The sequence below is a fragment of the Ruditapes philippinarum genome, unplaced genomic scaffold (assembly GCF_026571515.1).
Source record: "Ruditapes philippinarum isolate M1 unplaced genomic scaffold, ASM2657151v2 ctg45_1_1_1_1, whole genome shotgun sequence".
In the NCBI taxonomy this organism is placed as follows: domain Eukaryota; kingdom Metazoa; phylum Mollusca; class Bivalvia; order Venerida; family Veneridae; genus Ruditapes; species Ruditapes philippinarum.
In genome coordinates this window covers 54,052-73,621 of record NW_026854907.1, presented here as the reverse complement: position 1 = coordinate 73,621, position 19,570 = coordinate 54,052, and the positions used below count along the sequence as shown (strand labels likewise).

The following is a 19,570-nucleotide window of genomic DNA, read 5'->3' as shown; positions in this document are numbered from 1 at the left end:
TAGATTTATAACATTATTACGGGACTTGTTGTCTACTGTACCGCTACGTGTGGTAACATAACAATCGAAAACTATGATTGCCCTGAAATCAGACCATGTTTATATATACTAGTTCATTTGTTAAGTTGTAACTTAAAACCCTATCCCATAATGCTAAAAATCTGAAAATGGACTTGTCCATCACTTTTAAGCTATTCCACCTTGCATTTGTTTTAGATTATTTATTTTATAATTTCAGAACTGAAGATGGAGGTATTGGAACCAATTCTAGTCAACTGTAATCATCATTCTGTAGTACAGTAGTTATAAGGTGAGTAATTAAGCCGTTAAGGAGCATCATGGGGGATCACAGATACACCATTTTGTGTTTTGTCAGTGTTGCATCAAGTCCTTGATTTAATTATTGTTTCACTATGGACAATTCGTGATATAACTAAACATTTCAGTTACCTTAATTAACCTTTGAAAGGAAACTGTGATTAAGAACAGATTTAGATCTCTTAAAATTCCTTAAACGAATAATGGATTGTTCTAAATTACAACCCGGGCAAGTCCATTATGTGAATTCAGTGGGGTAGGGGTTAAAAACACAACAACACAATTTGAGCACATAATGGTATTTGCATATTTTATTGCCCATATTTATAGTATATTCAGTCAACTTGAATGATAATATTAAAAATAGATCACTCTGGAATAGATGTTACCCGGAACTAATCTGTAGGTTTGCCATTACATATCTTCATGAAGCACTACCCATCACAATAGATTAGCAAACCTATTGGCTTATTTTCCAAGAGTTTGTTTATACCTATGGATTAGCTTGGGAAAACCCAAGTTATGAAGTTTTCCCAGGTAATACAGGATTTACAGGTCATGTTAAAAGTTTGTTTGTTTGTACAGGGGGATTAACTTGGAAAAACCCGAATTTGCCCAGTTCCAGATAACAACTATTAGTCATATGAACTTTAGTGACTTTAAAAACCCAATAAAAAAAATGTGTTACTTTGTAAGAGCAAAGTTAACAAATACTTTTGTAGCTTTAGGTGATATTTAGGCGTATTTGATCTAAATTGATATGACAGTTAATGTGATGAAATTTGTTATATTGACACTTGGCTAATGATTAATATTTTACCTAACTTTATCAGGGTTTTAAATCGTAATAATAATGATAATGAAAATAACACCTACAAACTGTGTCTAATTTTGAAGTGAGATTGAATATAATTACAGAAGTCCTATCCTTATATATATGTGATTTAAGATCAGTAGATATATGATGATTTATCTTATAGTGAATTTTTACTAACAAATTTTATTTTAGTAACTTTAAATCAAGAATTGCAAATATTTCAAATGTTAATAATATTAGGTGTAGCATTTTTCATGTAAAGTAAAAACAGTTTTTGTATCCTTCTAAGCAAGTAAAGAAAACTTGATTTTTAAGTTATGCTCGAGTGCATTTTAATTTTTTTTGAAACAATTATTTTGTCACCAATATCAATCTTGTGTGGTAAATACTTGACTGAGTTATCTGAACTCCCGTAAATTTCAAATTTTCAACACTCACTGGATGGTGTAATTGATTACAAAATACTAGTGTTCAAATAGTTAAATGCCAACCCTTAGATCTGACCTTTATATTGATACTTGCAGTGTAAACATTCCGATTTATAATTCCAGGAAATATGTGTTGAAGGTGTAGAATAGAAAAATTCTGAATCCTCCAGTGATTTTGTGACATTTCGTGTAATTGTCAACGTGGAATATGAGTTGGTGGATGTCTATTGCATTTTCTCGTTTTCACTTAATTGTTTCCTTTGAGTGGGAGGTACGGTTTTAAGTAAAGCTTCAATGCCCTGTGGGGTTTACCTGTCAGTTTCCTTTTCCATCACTTTAAAAGCAGCCATGGTGTTGTTTGTGTCAATTATGAATTACTTATAGGCTCATAAAATTAGTTTATGTCTAAGATTGGATCTTGCTGTTTTTCTTACATTTGAATCTACGATAATTTGTTATGTTAGGTCTATCAATTGCAGGGGGAAAAATATACTGTACATGATGTGCTAACAGTTAAAGGTTGCCTTTCATGAACAAAGGTTAGAACATTGGGAGTTGTCAGCTATGGCATAAAAGGGTAGTTTCTTTCATGAGATAGATGTTACATGTATGATCTAGCAGCCTATATAAAATTGGTCTTTTACATTCACATAAACATGATTTTTTTTCAGATCCATACACTTCTTCACCCAACCCCAATATCCTTGCCCCACATTGACCTGAAAAACAGGAGAAATCCATTTACAAACATTTTTTAAAAAAAGACGAGGTTATAAAAATTACAACACCAAAACAATTAATTTCTAAGAAGAACTTGGATTTTCCAAGAATCACAGAGTTTGTATACCAGCTAGAGATCAATATCGGGTGACTTTATTCTGCTGCCAGTGTTTCACCTGTCTGTAGCAGAGTGTTGTTACATAACTTGACACTAATTTAAAACCTGTTTCATATCATAAGTTAAAAGCATTGATTTCTTAACTTAGTTAACTTGGTGTCAGAGGTGAGTGTATGCAGTTTCTATAAATGTGGCTTGGGTTCGCATGTTCTACTGTTTATATTCCATACCTGCAGAATAATTGCTCAGTTGTGTCAGTATTTAAATTATTAATTATTTTTTTTTACCCCAATAGGAAAGGAAAAAAAACCTGATAGTTTTGTTTAGAGCATTACAAATTATTTCAATAACTGTCTGTATACATGGTATAATGCCTTGTGGAGAAGAAAGCTTACTGCATCCTTAAAATAGAGGGAAGTATAATCCCGAAATAATGTTGCCTTACGTCCTTGATTACATGCATATTTTGGCCAGAATCTGTTCCACCATTATTTGACTTTGATTGGATGTAGCAATTTTAGGTAAATATGTAACATGCACTGTATAGTAGTTTAATGATTTGTCATGAATTTTGATTTTAGTACATTACCAAGTTTAGTCATTTTCTATTTTTCTAAAATTAATGTTGCCCTTTCCCCAAATAATCATTTCATATAAATTTAATCCTTGCCTTCTGGCAGAAACAGATTCAACCCATGTCACCAGTGCAGGTCAAGGTCATTTTGCAGTTTCCTGCTAACTAATCATGGTCTGCAATGTTCCCTATTCAGTCAGTATACATGATGAAATTAAAGCCAACCAGCAGTTCCAGGTAACAATTGTGATCAGGCACTATATATTTGGCTGACCAACATGACATTTACATCTTCCTCTTAATTGATACTGGACAGTTTCAATATTAAAAGTGGATAAGTTAATTTAAGAAATTCAAGGGATTATATAAGGAGCACAGTAGCTTTTCCTGCTTCTGTATCATGCTCTTGAGTGGAAATAGGAGTATCCATTGGCTATATTGATACCTTGTCGCTAGATTGATATTTAGAGGCATTAGTCAATAAAATTTGAATGTAACTGTTAAAGAGTAGAGACAAGTTAATAAAATTTGAAGAGAGCATTAAAGTGGACAAGAACTGTTACTGTTTTTCAACTATCTCCCTTTTATCATCTGAATAACTTGCCTTGATAACCTTATTATAATTCCAACCAATCAGCATATTGGTTAGGGCGCTGTCACTGCTACTGTCACAGGCATAGGCTGTGATGCTCTGAATCCTCTACCAGTGGAAGCTCATTTTTCATTTATCACAATACTTTAAAGTTGGTAATAAACTTGGCAAATGGTAATAAACTTAGCAAAAACAAACAAGGAAGCCTGACATGAATCTGAAAGTTACAATTCCTACGTAAAAAACAAGGTTTAGTATTGGCCAGTACAACAGGAAGCAACCATTTTTTCTATTTACACAACTTTTGGAGGCTTCCCGTACTATCAATGTTAAAAGGTCTTTTCCCTGTCAGTCAGCATTTCTGAAGTGCTCAGTTAATATTCTTGTATTGAGAAAAAGGCTAATATCGGTCAGCTAATGTATATTGTTTTGTTTTTTAATGCTAAATATGGTGCTGACATTTGGTTACCCTTTCTTAAAATAATCGCTGAACCATTAGGTATTGATGTTAGCTAATGCATTGAAATAAGAGAAATTTCTGTGAATGAAATATCTGTCAATTTTCCTCTATCGTATTTGTCGCACAGAGACATATTTGGCCTGATTGACATTCATTGTATTAACCTTACGTGGGAAATTTCATGCAAGCCAGCCTGTAAGCTGCTTCATTTCTAAGCAAAATAATTCTAGCCCGCCAACTCACTGTTCAATGTCTTAATGTAAAATCAATAGAAACTGTATTACATCAGCCGAGTTCGTTACAACCTCGGCCAATCAAGTTGCGTCTTGTTGTGTAGCTATGGTAACGGGTCTGGAGAATCATGACAGTTTCATGATCTGATTTAGTATTCGTTGGATGAATGGAAATGTCGTGTTCTCATTCTTTCCGATCTTGTTTACAAAGTGAACTTATAGTAAAATGACGTCAGTGGTTTGATTTCGCCGGGCAGAGGGCTCTTAGGTGCCAATTTGGTTGCAATAGCGTGGGAGTGTTATCATTATGGTAGAAATAGATGACGCAAAGAGGAGATTTAATATTGTAACATTGCAGCTGCTTTTAGGCTTTATTGCCTTTTGTTTGATTTATTTTCGTATCAAGCTGCATTGGGAGAAACAAAAAAGCAAAAAAAAAGTAAAAATTGCTATACAAGGACAAAGAGTAATTATTTATGTGACTATAAGTTAGTACAGAGAATATCTTGCTGGAATTCTTGTAATAGATCGTTTATTGATTATAAAAACTGCCTTTGTGCAGAAAAGATACTATAAAACAAGAAATGTAGGAATGAGAACGTGACTGATGTGTCATACTCATTTAATAAAAGTTGAAAGGTCAGCATGTGATTTAAGGTCAATGAAATGAAGAGTTTTATTTTATAGGCTGATGTATAGATGTTAGGCACGATGATCTAGTTCACAGTTTATATTTACAGCATTGTATGTCTGTAAGAACCACTTTTCATACACCATCACATCCTTTTAACTGACAGTCTATTCTTTAAAATGTCATGCATTTGGAGACATTAGCCACACTGTGACACTTTCCTTCCAACCTTTTTTCTTGTAAATTTCATGAGCTGTTTATGCATATTTAATTGCCTAAGTATTGTTGCACTGACCGTAATGTTTATGATATAAGAAGTTTTTTTTTATCGAGCGTCACTGTAGTATGACCTTTATTATGCCCCCGCCATATAATGGCAGGGGCATATAGTGTTACCCTGTTCCGTCATTCCGTCCTTCCGTCATCATCAGTTTCCGTTCATTATCTTAATAACCGTTGCACATATTGAACTCAAATTTGACATATGGATATGTCATGAGAAAATACAGGTCAAGTTCGAAATTGGTCATGGTTCAATGATTTTTGGCAGAGTTATGCCCCTTTTACTTTTAAAATAATATGAAATTTTCAGTTTCCGTTCATTATCTCCCCAACGGTACAACACATTCAACTCAAACTTGACATATGAATATGTCATGAGAAAATACAGGTCAAGTTCGAATTTGGTCATGGTTTGATGATTTTTGGCAGAGTTATGCCCCTTTTACTTTGAAAATAATATGAAATTTTCAGTTTCCGTTCATTAACTCCCCAATGGTACAACACATTCAACTCAAACTTGACATATGGATATGTCAAAGGAATGTGCAGGTCAAGTTCAAATTTGGTCATGGTTCGATGATTTATGGCAGAGTTATGCCCCTTTCACTTTGAAAATAATATGAAATTTTCAGTTTCCATTTATTATCTCCCCAACAGTATTACACATTCAACTCAAATTTGACATATGGATACGTCAAAGGAATGCGCAGGTCAAGTTCAAATTTGGTCATGGTTCGATGATTTTTGGCAGAGTTATGCCCCTTTCACTTTGAAAATAATATGAAATTTTCAGTTTCCGTTTATTATCTCCCCAACAGTATTACACATTCAACTCAAATTTGACATATGGATACGTCAAAGGAATGCGCAGGTCAAGTTCAAATTTGGTCATGGTTCAATGATTTTTGGCAGAGTTCTGCCCCTTTTACTTTGAAAATGATATGAAATTTACAGTTTCTGTTCATTATCAACCCAACAGTGTTACATATTCAACTCAAAATTGACATATGGATATGTCAAAGGAATGCGCAGGTCAAGTTCAAATTTGGTCATGGTTCAATGATTTTTTTGGCAGAGTTATGTCCCTTTCACTTTGAAAATAATATAGATACATCTTAGGAATAAGCAGTTTAAGTTTGAATTTGGTCGTGGTTCAATGATTTTGGACAAACTTATCTTTCCTGAATGTTGGAAAAATTTTGAACTTTCAGTTTCAGCACTCATACTTTTGTGGAAATGTATATAGCCATTATTTTGGCTACAAATATGCAATATGCTATTTTCAAAAGGTTAAGACTGAATAATTTCAGTGCCTTGAACATTGTATAAAAATGGTTTGTGTTAACATTGAAAAGTTTTAAGGGCTTTGAACTTAGAATGAAAAAAATAATTTGTGCAAACAAATTTGGAACTAGATATTATAACATTTGAAATTTTGGCTGCATGCGGGGGCATCCGTGGCATGATGACACATTTCTAGTTATGTCAATGTCTCTTACATTTGTGGATATAGCTTGACTATTCAAAGAATAGAGAGTGATTGGCTCCTCACTTTGATGCAAGTTGGTATCTCCAAAACTACTAAAGGTAATGGGCTGAAAGTTAATGCACTTGTTCTCTGTGATTATTTAACATGATGGGCCCAAGTCCCTTAACTATGAGTCACCTTTTTATATGCCCGAAAGGGCATATTATGTTATACCCCCTGGCGTCTGTCCGTCCGTCCGTCCGTCCGTCTGTTAGCAATTTGGTTTCCGGAGCATAACTTAAGTTCCATTTGACCCACAATGTTCAAACTTCATAGGATGATTGTCCATATTGGGTAGAAGATCCCTATTGATTTTGGGGTCAAAAGGTCAAAGGTCAAGGTCACTATTACCTTGATACTGAAAACAGTTTCCGTCCGTTAGCAATTTGTCCGTTAGCAATTTGGTTTCCGGAGCATAACTTAAGTTCCATTTGGCCCACAATGTTCAAACTTCATAGGATGATTGTCCATATTGGGTAGAAGACCCCTATTGATTTTGGGGTCAAAAGGTCAAAGGTCAAGGTCACTATTACCTTGATACTGAAAACAGTTTCCATCCGTTAGCAATTTGGTTTCCGGAGCATAACTTAAGTTCCATTTGGCCCACAAAGTTCAAACTTCATAGGATGATTGTCCATATTGGGTAGAAGACCCCTATTGATTTTGGGGTCAAAAGGTCAAAGGTCAAGGTCACTATAACCTTAAAACTGAAAACAGTTTCCGGAGCATAACTTAAGTTCCATTTGACCCACAATGTTCAAACTTCATAGGATGATTGTCCATATTGGGTAGAAGACCCCTATTGATTTTGGGGTCAAAAGGTCAAGGTCACTTTTACCTTGATACTGAAAACAGTTTCCGTCCGTTAGCAATTTGTCCGTTAGCAATTTGGTTTCCGGAGTATAACTTAAGTTCAGTTTGGCCCACAATGTTCAAACTTCATAGGAGGATTGTCCATATTGGGTAGAAGACCCCTATTGATTTTGGGGTCAAAAGGTCAAAGGTCAAGGTCACTATTACCTTAAAACTAAAAACAGTTTCCGGAGCATAACTTAAGTTCAGTTTGGCCCACAATGTTCAAACTTCATAGGAGGATTGTCCATATTGGGTAGAAGACCCCTATTGATTTTTGGGTCAAAAGGTCAAAGGTCAAGGTCACTATTACCTTAAAACTAAAAACAGTTTCCGGAGCATAACTTAAGTTCCATTTGACCCACAATGTTCAAACTTCATAGGATGATTGTCCATATTGGGTACAAGACCCCTATTGATTTTGGGGTCACAAGGTCAAAGGTCACTATTACCTTGATACTGAAAACAGTTTCCGTCCGTTAGCAATTTGTCCGTTAGCAATTTGGTTTCCGGAGCATAACTTAAGTTCCATTTGGCCCACAATGTTCAAACTTCATAGGATGATTGTCCATATTGGGTAGAAGACCCCTATCGATTTTGGGTCAAAAGGGCAAAGGTCAAGGTCACTTTTACCTTGATACTGAAAACAGTTTCTGAAGCATAACTTAAGTTCCATTTGACCAACAATGTTCAAACTTCATTGGATGATTGTCCATATTGGGTGGAAGACCCCTATTGATTTTGGGGTCAAAAGGTCAAAGGTCACCTTAAAATTGAAAACAGTTTCCGGAGCATAACTGAAGTTCCATTTGGCCCACAATATTTAAACTCCTTAGGATGATTGTCCATATAAGGTAGAAGACCCCTATTGATTTTAGGGTCACAAGGTCAAAGGTTAAGGTCATTATTAATAACTTATGTATTAATCAACCTACATCTGTAAAATTTTATAGGATGAACAGCTCATTCCCATGTCTTACAAATGCTTCATCCTTACTAAAAAAAAAAAACACTTTCGGGCATATAATGCTCCGCCTAGCGGTGCTCTTGTTACAGAATTACGTCCCTGCTCTTACTGTCAAGCACTGAAAATTATCGTGCACGATGTCATACGAACAGCTCTTGTAATGTTTAAATGTTAATATTTGAGTTCAAATTTAGCCAGTGCAAAGGGCTATTGATAGACCTCTGGATTTACCATTGCCATCTCAATCAATTCAAAACATTTGCATCAATTTGCCATGTTTTGGGACTTTTCCATTCCGAGTAAATATTGCATTTCCAAATTTGCCATGTTTTAGGATTGTACCTTTCTGAGTATTTCATGGCATGCAAGTTTTGGCATCAAAAAATTAGTTATCATCTTGATTTAAAAAAATCTCAATATCATTAATTTTGCTTTCTTTGACTTTCATTAAGCGTATAATATAAATCAGCGTCAGTGGGTGTGTGGGCTTTTTGAACATAAATCTAATCCATTGTCTCAGGTGTGTGTTTGAAGGGTTGTTTTTCTTTTGTCCAACATTCACCAGTTGTGTAGTGAAAGAAGTCTGGTATTGTGAATAGAGGGGGTGTTTTATGATTGTGGTTACAGAGAAAACTGTCATTCCTTGAAAATAATTTCAGCTAAATCACAAAATGTTGACACATCTGAAAGGTATTTTGTTATATTGTTTTCTTCAGAAAAGTACTAGGGTGGGTGATGATGATTTGAAAATAACTGATGTTGAAAAAAATAAAATTAAGAGTTTTTTTTTTGTGTGGGTACAAAATTCAAAATTATTTCATCATAGTTCAGCAGCTGATCCCAAGTGTTTGATTTGGACAAGCAGAAAAAATAAAAATTATATTAATAGTTTTATTGTTTACCATAGACTATCTTTGAGATGTATTTAACACATGCTGCTTTTATCTTTATTTTAGAACTAGTTTCATGTAGACCATTACATTAGGATAAGGTTTGTTAGCTCAACCATTCAAAGAATACGGAGAGCTATTGTACTCTGTGAGGCATTGACGTCTGTGTCAAGAGTTGCCTTCGTCAAGTTTTTGCCTGCAAGTTGGTGTCTCTAAAACTTTTGATGGGGAATAAGTTGAATCTTTGCACTTTATTGAGAGCATGATAGGAGATCACTATTTAAGGCCCATAACTCTAACATGGACTTTGACAGAATTTATAATGGTACTTTTTGAACTTTTTGAAATTCTACATTATTCACGCTTTTGTTTTACTATCAAGCACTCGGAATAGTTCAGCATACTGTCATACTAACAGCTCTTGTGTTTTTCAGATTTTATTTATATAGGTTCAATTTTCAAAAATAATATTAATTTATTAATTTTGATATTTTCTAAATTTATCATTGCTGCCTAATAACTGGCAAACTGCTTGACAGCATGCCCAGGAACGATATGGTGGCTGAACTGTGCTCTGGTAAATTAAATGTGGCCTACTGCCGTGATCCGAAGTGAAAACTGCCGACATTATCAGACCCCTACTATCAATGCAAACTAATCCACATTGAAAATGTTATGATTTTACGGTATATATTTTTGATGAGGCGGTATAATTAAAGCAATGCATGTGCTGATGTTCACTAGACACCATAATTGGTTCAATAATATTGATGTTTCTCGGCACAGTTAGGCAATACAGATTTTTGCAAACTTGCACACACTCACACAGTACAGAAAACGGTCCTATCCCGCAATGTTGATAAATAGTAGTTCGTAACTAGATAAAAGGTCTTTATTGACATTTCTGGTCGCTCTGTTATATAGATTGGACGTTCTTTGACTGCGAGTTTCTAAAAAAAAAATATAATAAAATGGCTCTTTTGTGTCTCGTGGTCTAAAAAGTGATCTATTGGAAATAAAGTAGAAGTGTTTGAACTGTTTACCATCACCTAGTTTAGTGTTATATCTGAGTGACAAATACTGTGACAAATACTGTAGGAGTTCTAAGAGGATTATTGCTCACAAAGCAGTAGAATAAAAAACGCAAACGAGAATGCCAAAAGTTAATGAAAATTTTGATTTTAAGATAAAAAAATTTTTTAAAAGGTGAACTTGAGCATGCAGTCTTCTTGACATCAGGTGGTAGTAACAACCATTTTAACTGAAAAACGAGTAGAATCAGATCAAGAGAACACGTGTTCTTAGAACTATTGTTAAAGTTCGATATTTCAAAATGTATATATAGCACTTGCCAAAATCAATTGCACAACTAAGGCCGATATATGGAAGAGAGTTAAAACTCTATGATAACTGAAATTATTTTGCACTATGGCATTCCTTTTCAGCTGACATATGAAAAAATTTGTATTAAAGAAGACTCGTGAAAATAATTATAGGATTATAAAAAAATATTTAATTTTCAAACTGTGGGCATGTGTAGGAGCTTTTCTAGACAAAAGGACTGTTATTTACAGAATTATTGGAAGAAAGTGTTGACTTTGGAATATCATAGACGATAAATAAACAATAATGGGCAATTTTGATTTGTGAACTAAGAATTCAAGTAAATGATCAATCAGTGCACTTAAATAGACATTACTATAATGGCTTTGAGGAAGAACGAAGGTTTAGCCAGGTGAGAGAATTCTAAATTTTAATTGAATTTGTTCATTTTGTGTAAATATTTAAAAGTTCATTAAGAGGTAATCTATATTCATGCATTCTTCTAAAGAATGTGCATGTACAATGTTTCATGCATGCATGTTGTAGTTAAGGACTGGAAATGGTTGTTTGGCATGAAGATGGTTGCAAGTCGTTTTCCACAAATTCTTGACTTGGCAAACCATGTTGAGGAAATGGAGGGGAGGTATGGTTTGTTGTGTATTTCTTATTGATTAAACTGTGTATGTTTTAAACTTTATTAAAGATTTAGGTCAAATTAGAATAGATTTACTGGAAAATATTACGAAAAAATTTTCACTGAAATTAACCAAGGATTAATATTGATTTGTATAGTATTTGAAAGAAAAACTTGGAATAAATGACCGAGTAATACAGTTTGATGTTATTACATTTAACCAAAAGAAATGGATTGGGGCATGAGTTAGTATAGTGTTTAATATCTGATCTGATATTTACCAATCATAATGTTGACTGTTATAGACACTTAGTCAAAAAGAGAAAAATATGCATTTCAAAAGACTGCAGGTAGATGTTAATTAATTGAATCTTCCTCCACTCATATAATTATTTTAGAGATTTTGCTTATAAGTCCTAAACATGATGGTGTAACACTAAACAGTAACTGTTACAAATATAATATTTTCATAGAAAAGGTCAGTGAGTTTTAAGGGTAGTTAAAAAAACTTCCTAGCATGAAGAATCCTCCTGTTTCAAACTTTTGGTCACTTTGTATATATGGCAAAATTAAAATGATGGCATCATTTTATTATGCATCCTAATATGTAACTTATACATCAAGCAATGAAAGTATTTAATACCTATGGTTTGGACAAGATCGTTTAAAATTATGACCGTTACAACAAAAACTTTTCACATTCTGAACAAACTGGCATTGTTATTTATTTTGTGGGTTTTTGTCAGTCAATGAAAAACTGAATTCAGAGGAAAAACTAAATGAATCTTTTACTCCAGACATTGGTGAATTATTGATTGAATGGATCTGAAGGAGCTTTAGTTTGAGAGTGAAAAAAACCCACAACAACGTCCAAAATGTTCTAGATAGTTCATGCTGTAGATAATTCTCTCGGCTATAAGTTTCTTATAGTATGATGGATTAAAGTTGGGACTTTTGCATTCAGACTGATGTATTGTCTATCAAGATGGGAGAAGATTCTTGTTTATCACTGGTGCTTTCAAATCATTGTATGTCAATGAAACTGTCTTGATCGGCTTCTGTAATGATTGCAAGATTTTCAAGGTTTTAGTATTTTTCTTCTCAATTTGTTATCTGTGATATGAATGGAACAGAAGTAGGTGTGTGAATGAGTGTTTGATTGTAAGTACTTAAAGGTAAAAGAAAGGGAATGGTAAATTATTAACTTGAATGTTTGTTATGTTTTTTGTTTTGTATGGTTATAGTAGATTACTTAATGGGTACATTGAAAGAAACTAACAGCAAAAAACACTTCTTATTTGATTGGTTGGCAGAAAGAATTATGCGAATTATGCAATTTCTTACAATTGATATACATGTACATGGAATATGCCTCAGAATTATTTAATGTCAAAGATTTTTTTTTAATCGTATTATAGATCTTAAGGTAATTATATGATGAGGGACAAAAATTATTCTATGAACATTTTCAATTTATTTTGTGATTTCAAATTCACATTATGCCACCATATAGTAACATGGTAAGGGAGTTGCAATTATTCTTAACATGCATTTCTTCATTGGTTTTTATTTGTTTATTGGTATTTGTTTGTTTGTTCATTATTTTGTTTGTTCATATGTTCATTCATTCATTCATGCAAAACCTTTCTGAAAGATAATGTTAATCAATGCCATGTAATTTTGTAGTGGAATACAGAAAGAAGACGTTGCAAATTCAAAATTACCAAGTCCCAAGGCTAGAGTGTTCTACTGTAGATAGGATAATGTGTTTCGTCCTTGACAGATTGGTTTTACATTGCAGGAATGAACGATTTGTTTACTATGAATATTGGTCCCATTCAGGGAAATATGAATGGAAAGTCTTACGAGTGATAGTGTTTATGAATGGAAAACATTCCTCAGACAGAATTACATTTGTAAATTGCGTTCTCAGAAAAAAAACCTATCCATGACGTAGAAAGAGTTGGAGATGCATTAGTGAGAAAATAGTTTGGCAAGCGACAGCAAATTATGATCGGCTGCAATGAACGCTGTCAATGCATGTGAAATTCATTTCATTGAATTGTAGTGAGAATTTTGGAGAGATATTATGCAAAGCTGATGTACTAATTTTGTTATTGCTTGGCAAAATATTAAGCCTATAGAGAGATGTTTTTGTTGTAATGATTTCATGTATCTTAACCTAATCACTCTGTTGTATCCAAGTAATGAGATTTTCCTACAATGTTTATGGATAATATAATTAATTGTTGACCTGAGTCTTCTTTAAATGGACATATCCTGCTTCTATTTTTTAGAACTGTCCATTATCAATTTTAGGAATATAATCAAGATGAAAATTTGAAAGTAGTCACCCAACAGTTTAGAGCCTGGTCAGAGTCACTGCTTGATAGTGTATGCTGGCATGGCTCTATACTGGTGGTAAAGACTAATCACTTGCGGTTCCAGCAGGTTAAGAGAATTGTGTATAATGTTTTTAACTGTACTAATATGTACCTGGTTGGACTTGATAATACATGTAATCTCAGGGGCGTCCGCAGCCGAGTGATTAAGGTTGTTGACTTCAAACCACTTGCCCCTCGCTGCTGTAGTTCGAATCCTGACAGAAACTTTAGATACTTTCAAGTGAGGAAACTAATCCAGTTAAGTTACAGAACAACATTGGTTCTATTCGGGTACCTTGTTGTGCCTGAAATAATGCATGGAGAGACACCTGATGTCTTTCTCCACCAATAAAGCTGGAAAGTTTTGGTATGACATAAAACCCAACCAAAAAAATACGTGATCTCTGCTAGAATGGTAATGACTAGCAGAAATTTGGTCTTTATTTTAATGTCTGATGAATATTGCTTTTACTATATGAGAGGTTGTAGATATTGATGCAGCCGTCATATCTATAAATAGAACCTATATTCAAATTGATCGAGTTGTAGAAACAGGATATTTTAAATTCTAGCTAATATGATGTTCTTATGAATGTGATTTCTTTTCTACAGGTAAAGATGAACAATCTTTTTGTCAAGATGTTATAATGTATTTTAGTATATTTAATTGCTCTGTCACATTAAGTTGCAGAATTGTTACTGTTGATAACTGTAACAAACTGAACATACTCGTTGATGCAGCAATATTTTATAATATAATATGTAAATATAGTATGTTGATAGGTTTAAGAGGAAGTATGATGAGCATTTATCACACCCTAAAATTGTTGCAACATATCAAAGCCAATTAGGGAGAAATTCTGTAAGTATTAAATGTGTATGATTTAGTAAAATTTAAAGGCACTTTCAACTGTTTAGATTCCAACTTCATTTACGAAGAATTTAAGAAATTATTTTATGAGGAATTGACAATAAAAAAAGGTTAAGTACAGAATATAGTAGGATTGAATAGGGAACAGCTCAAGTCATCTTAAGGACACCATCATTGTCTCGGGGACTATTTTGAACATGCACACATACTAAATGAGGAGGATCAGCATTCTCAGCGCATCCTGGACTAGAATTCCTGAAGGACCAAATGTTCGTGGTAAAAACCCTGAGAACACCCTGAACACATAATAGGAAATACTGTAGACGCTGCATAGTTGCCATGGAATTGCACATTATTTGTTTTACATTTAAATGACTACTAGACTATTTGGACCCTATGCATTTGCAGTGCAACCTTAAAGTTCTTAATTCTATGTCCTATGAAGTTGCCATAAGGACAGCACATGATCGCCGTAGTCAGTGTAGACTTAGTACACACTCTTGAGAATACAGTGAACAAGTTGTAAGGTCCTATTGAATGCTGTATGAATGCCATAGGAATGCCCTTAATAGGAATACTGTACAAGCTCCATATATAAGTAATGGAAATGCACAAAGCAGAACACCAATGTTAAAAAATGGCTAGCTGAAGTTTGCAATTTTATCAAAAAAGTATATGTGCCCCTCAGGCTAAATTGCAGCTATTTTTTTCGTTGAGGTCAGGCTGCAATAACACCATGTCGGTATGACATTGGTTTTATGATCACCTGTACTGGAAAAACAAAGGTTGCCAAAAGAGACATTGAAGAATTAAGCTTGATTCTCTTGAGGGTCATGAATAAACTTGTAAGAGTATATTTTGATTCATGCAAGTAATAAAGTTAATCATGCGACAAATTAAATGTTAAATATTGTTATAGTTTCTTGGAAAGAATATTATATCTTGCTATCAAAATCACACAAGAGATTTAGTCAAGGTCTCGCATGTCAGCTGGCGACATTTTATCTGACCCAAACAGGACACCATACATTTTACAGAATACTCTATGCATGAAAATGTTTTTTTCATATTTTTTCCGCTTGAAAAATAGATTGTTGTTTACTTATATTATTTCCTTGGAGGGATGTGATTTCAAAGATTATTGTTGATGCATTCTTTGAGAAATGAAGGTTACAGCAGACAGATAAGTTTACATATGCTAAATGAAAATCACTGTGTGGGAGTAGGGAATAGATTAAACATGTAAAAATTATATACAGTTTTTCTCTAGGTTGGTACAGTTTGTTAACAACTTATTGCCTGTAAATGCTAACCAGTTTGGGTTGATTCTACACTGTTTGTTGCTAAATTTTGATATTTTGAGGATGAAACTTCTAAAGGACTGTTCCAGGAAAAGCAAAGCTTTATAATTATAATAACTTATAATTTAATGATAAGCAACAATTTCATCAGAGGTAAAAGTAAGTCATATTACTATATATCTATTGTAGAGTAATGCTTTTTACAGCTCTGAAGTCACACAGACGTTAATGGTCAATATTTTCATACACTACCATAGTTCATGTATATTTGTCATGCCTTTAGATTCAATTTGGTGGCCAAGTTTTTTTTTAAGGCTGTTTACATCAAACCACTTTCCCCTTACCTCTATTGGATGTTTGAATCCCACCCTTTCATATGAGGAAGCTATCTAGCTACATGTAGCTTAGGAAACCTTATGGTTACACTCAGATGCAGGCTTGTGTCTTAGGTAATGCACAGAGGAGCATAGAGAGACTTTAGAGCATTGAGTGACAGTATCAAGCTCGAAAAATGCCATAAGACCATTATAGAGTTTAAGTGTGACAAACACATCAATATAAGAAGAAGAAAGGAAAAGATTCACATTATGGAAGGTCATTGTTCTATCATAACACTTATAAGATAGACTTTAAAGAAAATCCAACTCAATAAAATAACAATCAGTTTCCTCATTGCTGTTGTATGACAAAGCTATATTATTGAAGAATAGAAATATGTCTGAAAAACAGAGAAAACAAATCTGTTCATGATTGTGCTTACAAAGGGGATATTTGTCTATAAAATATGATTACAGGTCACTGTGGCATCGTAATGTTCTTGTATAAAGATGTCTGACTTTTATCAGCATAAACACGATTATTTTATCCTTTTAGCAGGTCAAGTTTTCAGTGCTAATCAGAAATCCTAATTAACTCAAAGAGCCCATTTTGTTCAATCACATCTCTGCCTAGCAGCACAAATTGACTGATTCTGTGTGTTTTCAGCAATAATTATCCAGTAAATGGAACCCAAAGGAGTTGGAACAAAATATGTACCAGTCATAATGTTATCAAATGTTGTTTATTATGTCAGATATTTTTTATGGGAGAAGAGTCAGGAAAAATCAATATGAAATTAATGTATGAAAATAAAGATAGCATGTTATATAGGGAGAAGAATTATTCTATTAGATAAAGTACTTAGTTAAAACCATGTCTGTTTACTGAACCTACAAGGTCAATCTCCTGGTCATGCTAGTTTTATGTTCCTGTCCGAAATCAGGATTTGATTTTGTACTTCATATAATTATGTAGATGTTATAGCATGTTGTGAGTTTTTATGAAAATTTAAGAACTGTTTTTACTAGCAACAATGGTGTATAAATATATTAATTTAAACAAGCTTGAAACAATAGAAGTCCACAATTAATATATAAAATCTGCAAGGATGTATCATGTAGCCCTTTAATTATAACAACAAATTTGAATCTCATAATTATGTTTCTTCGCCAGGATTGCATATATTAATTTTGTACTTTTATGAAACTGATAGTTTGGTATTGTTGTTCTTAAAATGATAATGAATAAGTTACTAAGCATTATTCAAATGAGATGCAATAACAATGAAATGTTTATATTTTTCGAGTATTTGCTATCAATAGAAAGGGGTGTAAAGCATTCATATTATGCACCTGAAAAATGTATTTTTTTTTGTCCAAAAATGTACATTTCTTTACATACTTTATATTCCCAAGATATTCATTATTGTTTGAAAAATTCCCATTATTATGTTTGTTTCTGAAAATTCTCATCATTTGTTTGATACAAATGACTTTTGTCATGTCATTTCATGAAGATACTTGCTGTTACACTTGCAGACCTTAAAATAAGTTGCTATTTTTTTAGATCTTTTCTAAACCTTATCTATAAGTTATTGCCTGATAGAATACAGTTATAGATTAATGTGAAATGTCAAGAGATATATTTTGAAATACTGAAAACAAAGACATTTGTATATCTTGTAGAAATGTTTGAAGTTGATTGAAACTGTTTTACAATATCTTTTATATTGATTTACAGGTCCCTGACAAACTTTACTTAATTGATATAACAGCTATATTAGGCAAATAATTGGTTCAAATCTTATCAGAATCGAAGAAAATTGCTGACTAGAGTGCATTAGGTATTCTCAGTGCTGATGAATTTAACATCATCAATTAAGTTAGTAAGGTCTTTTAAAATCCTACCAATTGATTATTGTGTGTGTTGTTCTTTCTTCACTTAGTAAAATGCCAGAATTGTTTCACAAAGTATGAGTTTTTGAAGAAGAGTTGTCTTTTGTTAATTTTGAAGATTGTACGAAATGTCCAGATACTGAAGGTATACTCCGGGTTTTCCTTATTAACAGATTGGCGGTCCATATCATCAGTTGAGGTTGGCGATCCATATCATGGGTTGAGAATGGTGATCCATATCATCAGTTGAGGTTGGCGATCCATATCATGGGTTGAGAATGGTGATCCATATCATTGGTTGAGATTGGCAATCCATATCATTGGTTGAGATATTGGCTATCTATATCATTGGTTGAAATGCTGTTAAAACCGGTTGAATTTTCAATATCCTTGGCCAAATCGGTTGTTAGCTCGACTTTTCTATGAAAAGGGGAGCTATCCTACTCGCCCCGGCGTCGGCGTCGGCGTTGGCGTCACACCTTGGTTAAGTTTTTCGTACCACCCCACTTTATTTCAGAAGTATTACAAGTATGGCTTTGAAACTTACCATACTTGTTCACCATCATAACCTCCATCTACAGACAAGAGTACATAACTCTGTCAAGGTTTTTGACAGAATTATGGCCCTTTTTTGACTTAGAAAGTGTATTGAGCTTGGTTAAGTTTTTTGTACCACCTCACTTTATTTCAAAACCATTGGAGGTATTGCTTTGAAACTGACCATACTTGTTTACCATCACGACCTTCATCAACAGACAAGAGGACATAACTCTGTCAAGGTTTTTGACAGAATTATGCCCCTTTTTGACTTAGAAAATACATTGAATATGGGTAAAATCCACTTATTGCCTTAACCCTTTGAGATATTGCTTTGAAACTTTTAATGCTATTTCACATCATTACCCCCATCTGTACGCAAGAGAAGGTAACTCTGTCAAGGATTTGTTTTAAAAATTAAGGCCTTTTATCGACTTAGAATCTTGGTTAAGTTTTTAGTACCAGTCCACTTTTTGACTGAACTGTTTGAGATATTAATTTGAAAGTTGGAATACTTGTTTACAATCATGATTCCCAAACATGTCCAGGAGAAGGTAATTCTGTCAAAGATTTTATTTGAATTATGGCCCTTAACTGTCAATGTTTTGTATTATAGGCAAGCACTTATTATGTCATTTACCAAGGTGTTCTGAGTGACGTAAAAATACCTTATTCTCTCAAAGTGGGTTTAATACTATTAAATTTATTTAAGGCTCAACTCAGTTTTTTTTTCTTTCTTACCAGCCCTCTTTTGACTTAAACATTTCAAACTTTGCTGCAGTGTTCAAGGGTATCACACAATTCAGTAAAATAATTCTTCACTAAATATCTTAATGCTCATGGCCATTGTTCACTTTAAAAATACAGAGATTCTTGTATTGCCTTTTACTGCAAAAA

The 19,570-nt window shown here is 33.4% G+C and overlaps 1 protein-coding gene across 7 annotated transcripts in view; it reads left to right on the top strand.

Annotated features, from left to right (window-relative positions):
* Nucleotides 1–19,570, top strand: part of LOC132741486 (cAMP-regulated phosphoprotein 21-like) — an 83,557-nt gene that overhangs the window by 23,575 nt on the left and 40,412 nt on the right. For 5 of the 7 annotated variants that reach the window (XM_060729659.1, XM_060729654.1, XM_060729658.1 and 2 more), the window contains exon 1: nt 11,099–11,145. In XM_060729659.1, the coding sequence (XP_060585642.1) occupies nt 11,114–11,145 (32 nt within the window). In that variant the 5' untranslated portion in view covers nt 11,099–11,113. Of the gene's footprint in view, nt 1–238; nt 311–11,098; nt 11,146–19,570 lie in introns of those variants that run through there. The other 2 variants (XM_060729655.1, XM_060729656.1) reach the window with 1 other exon arrangement.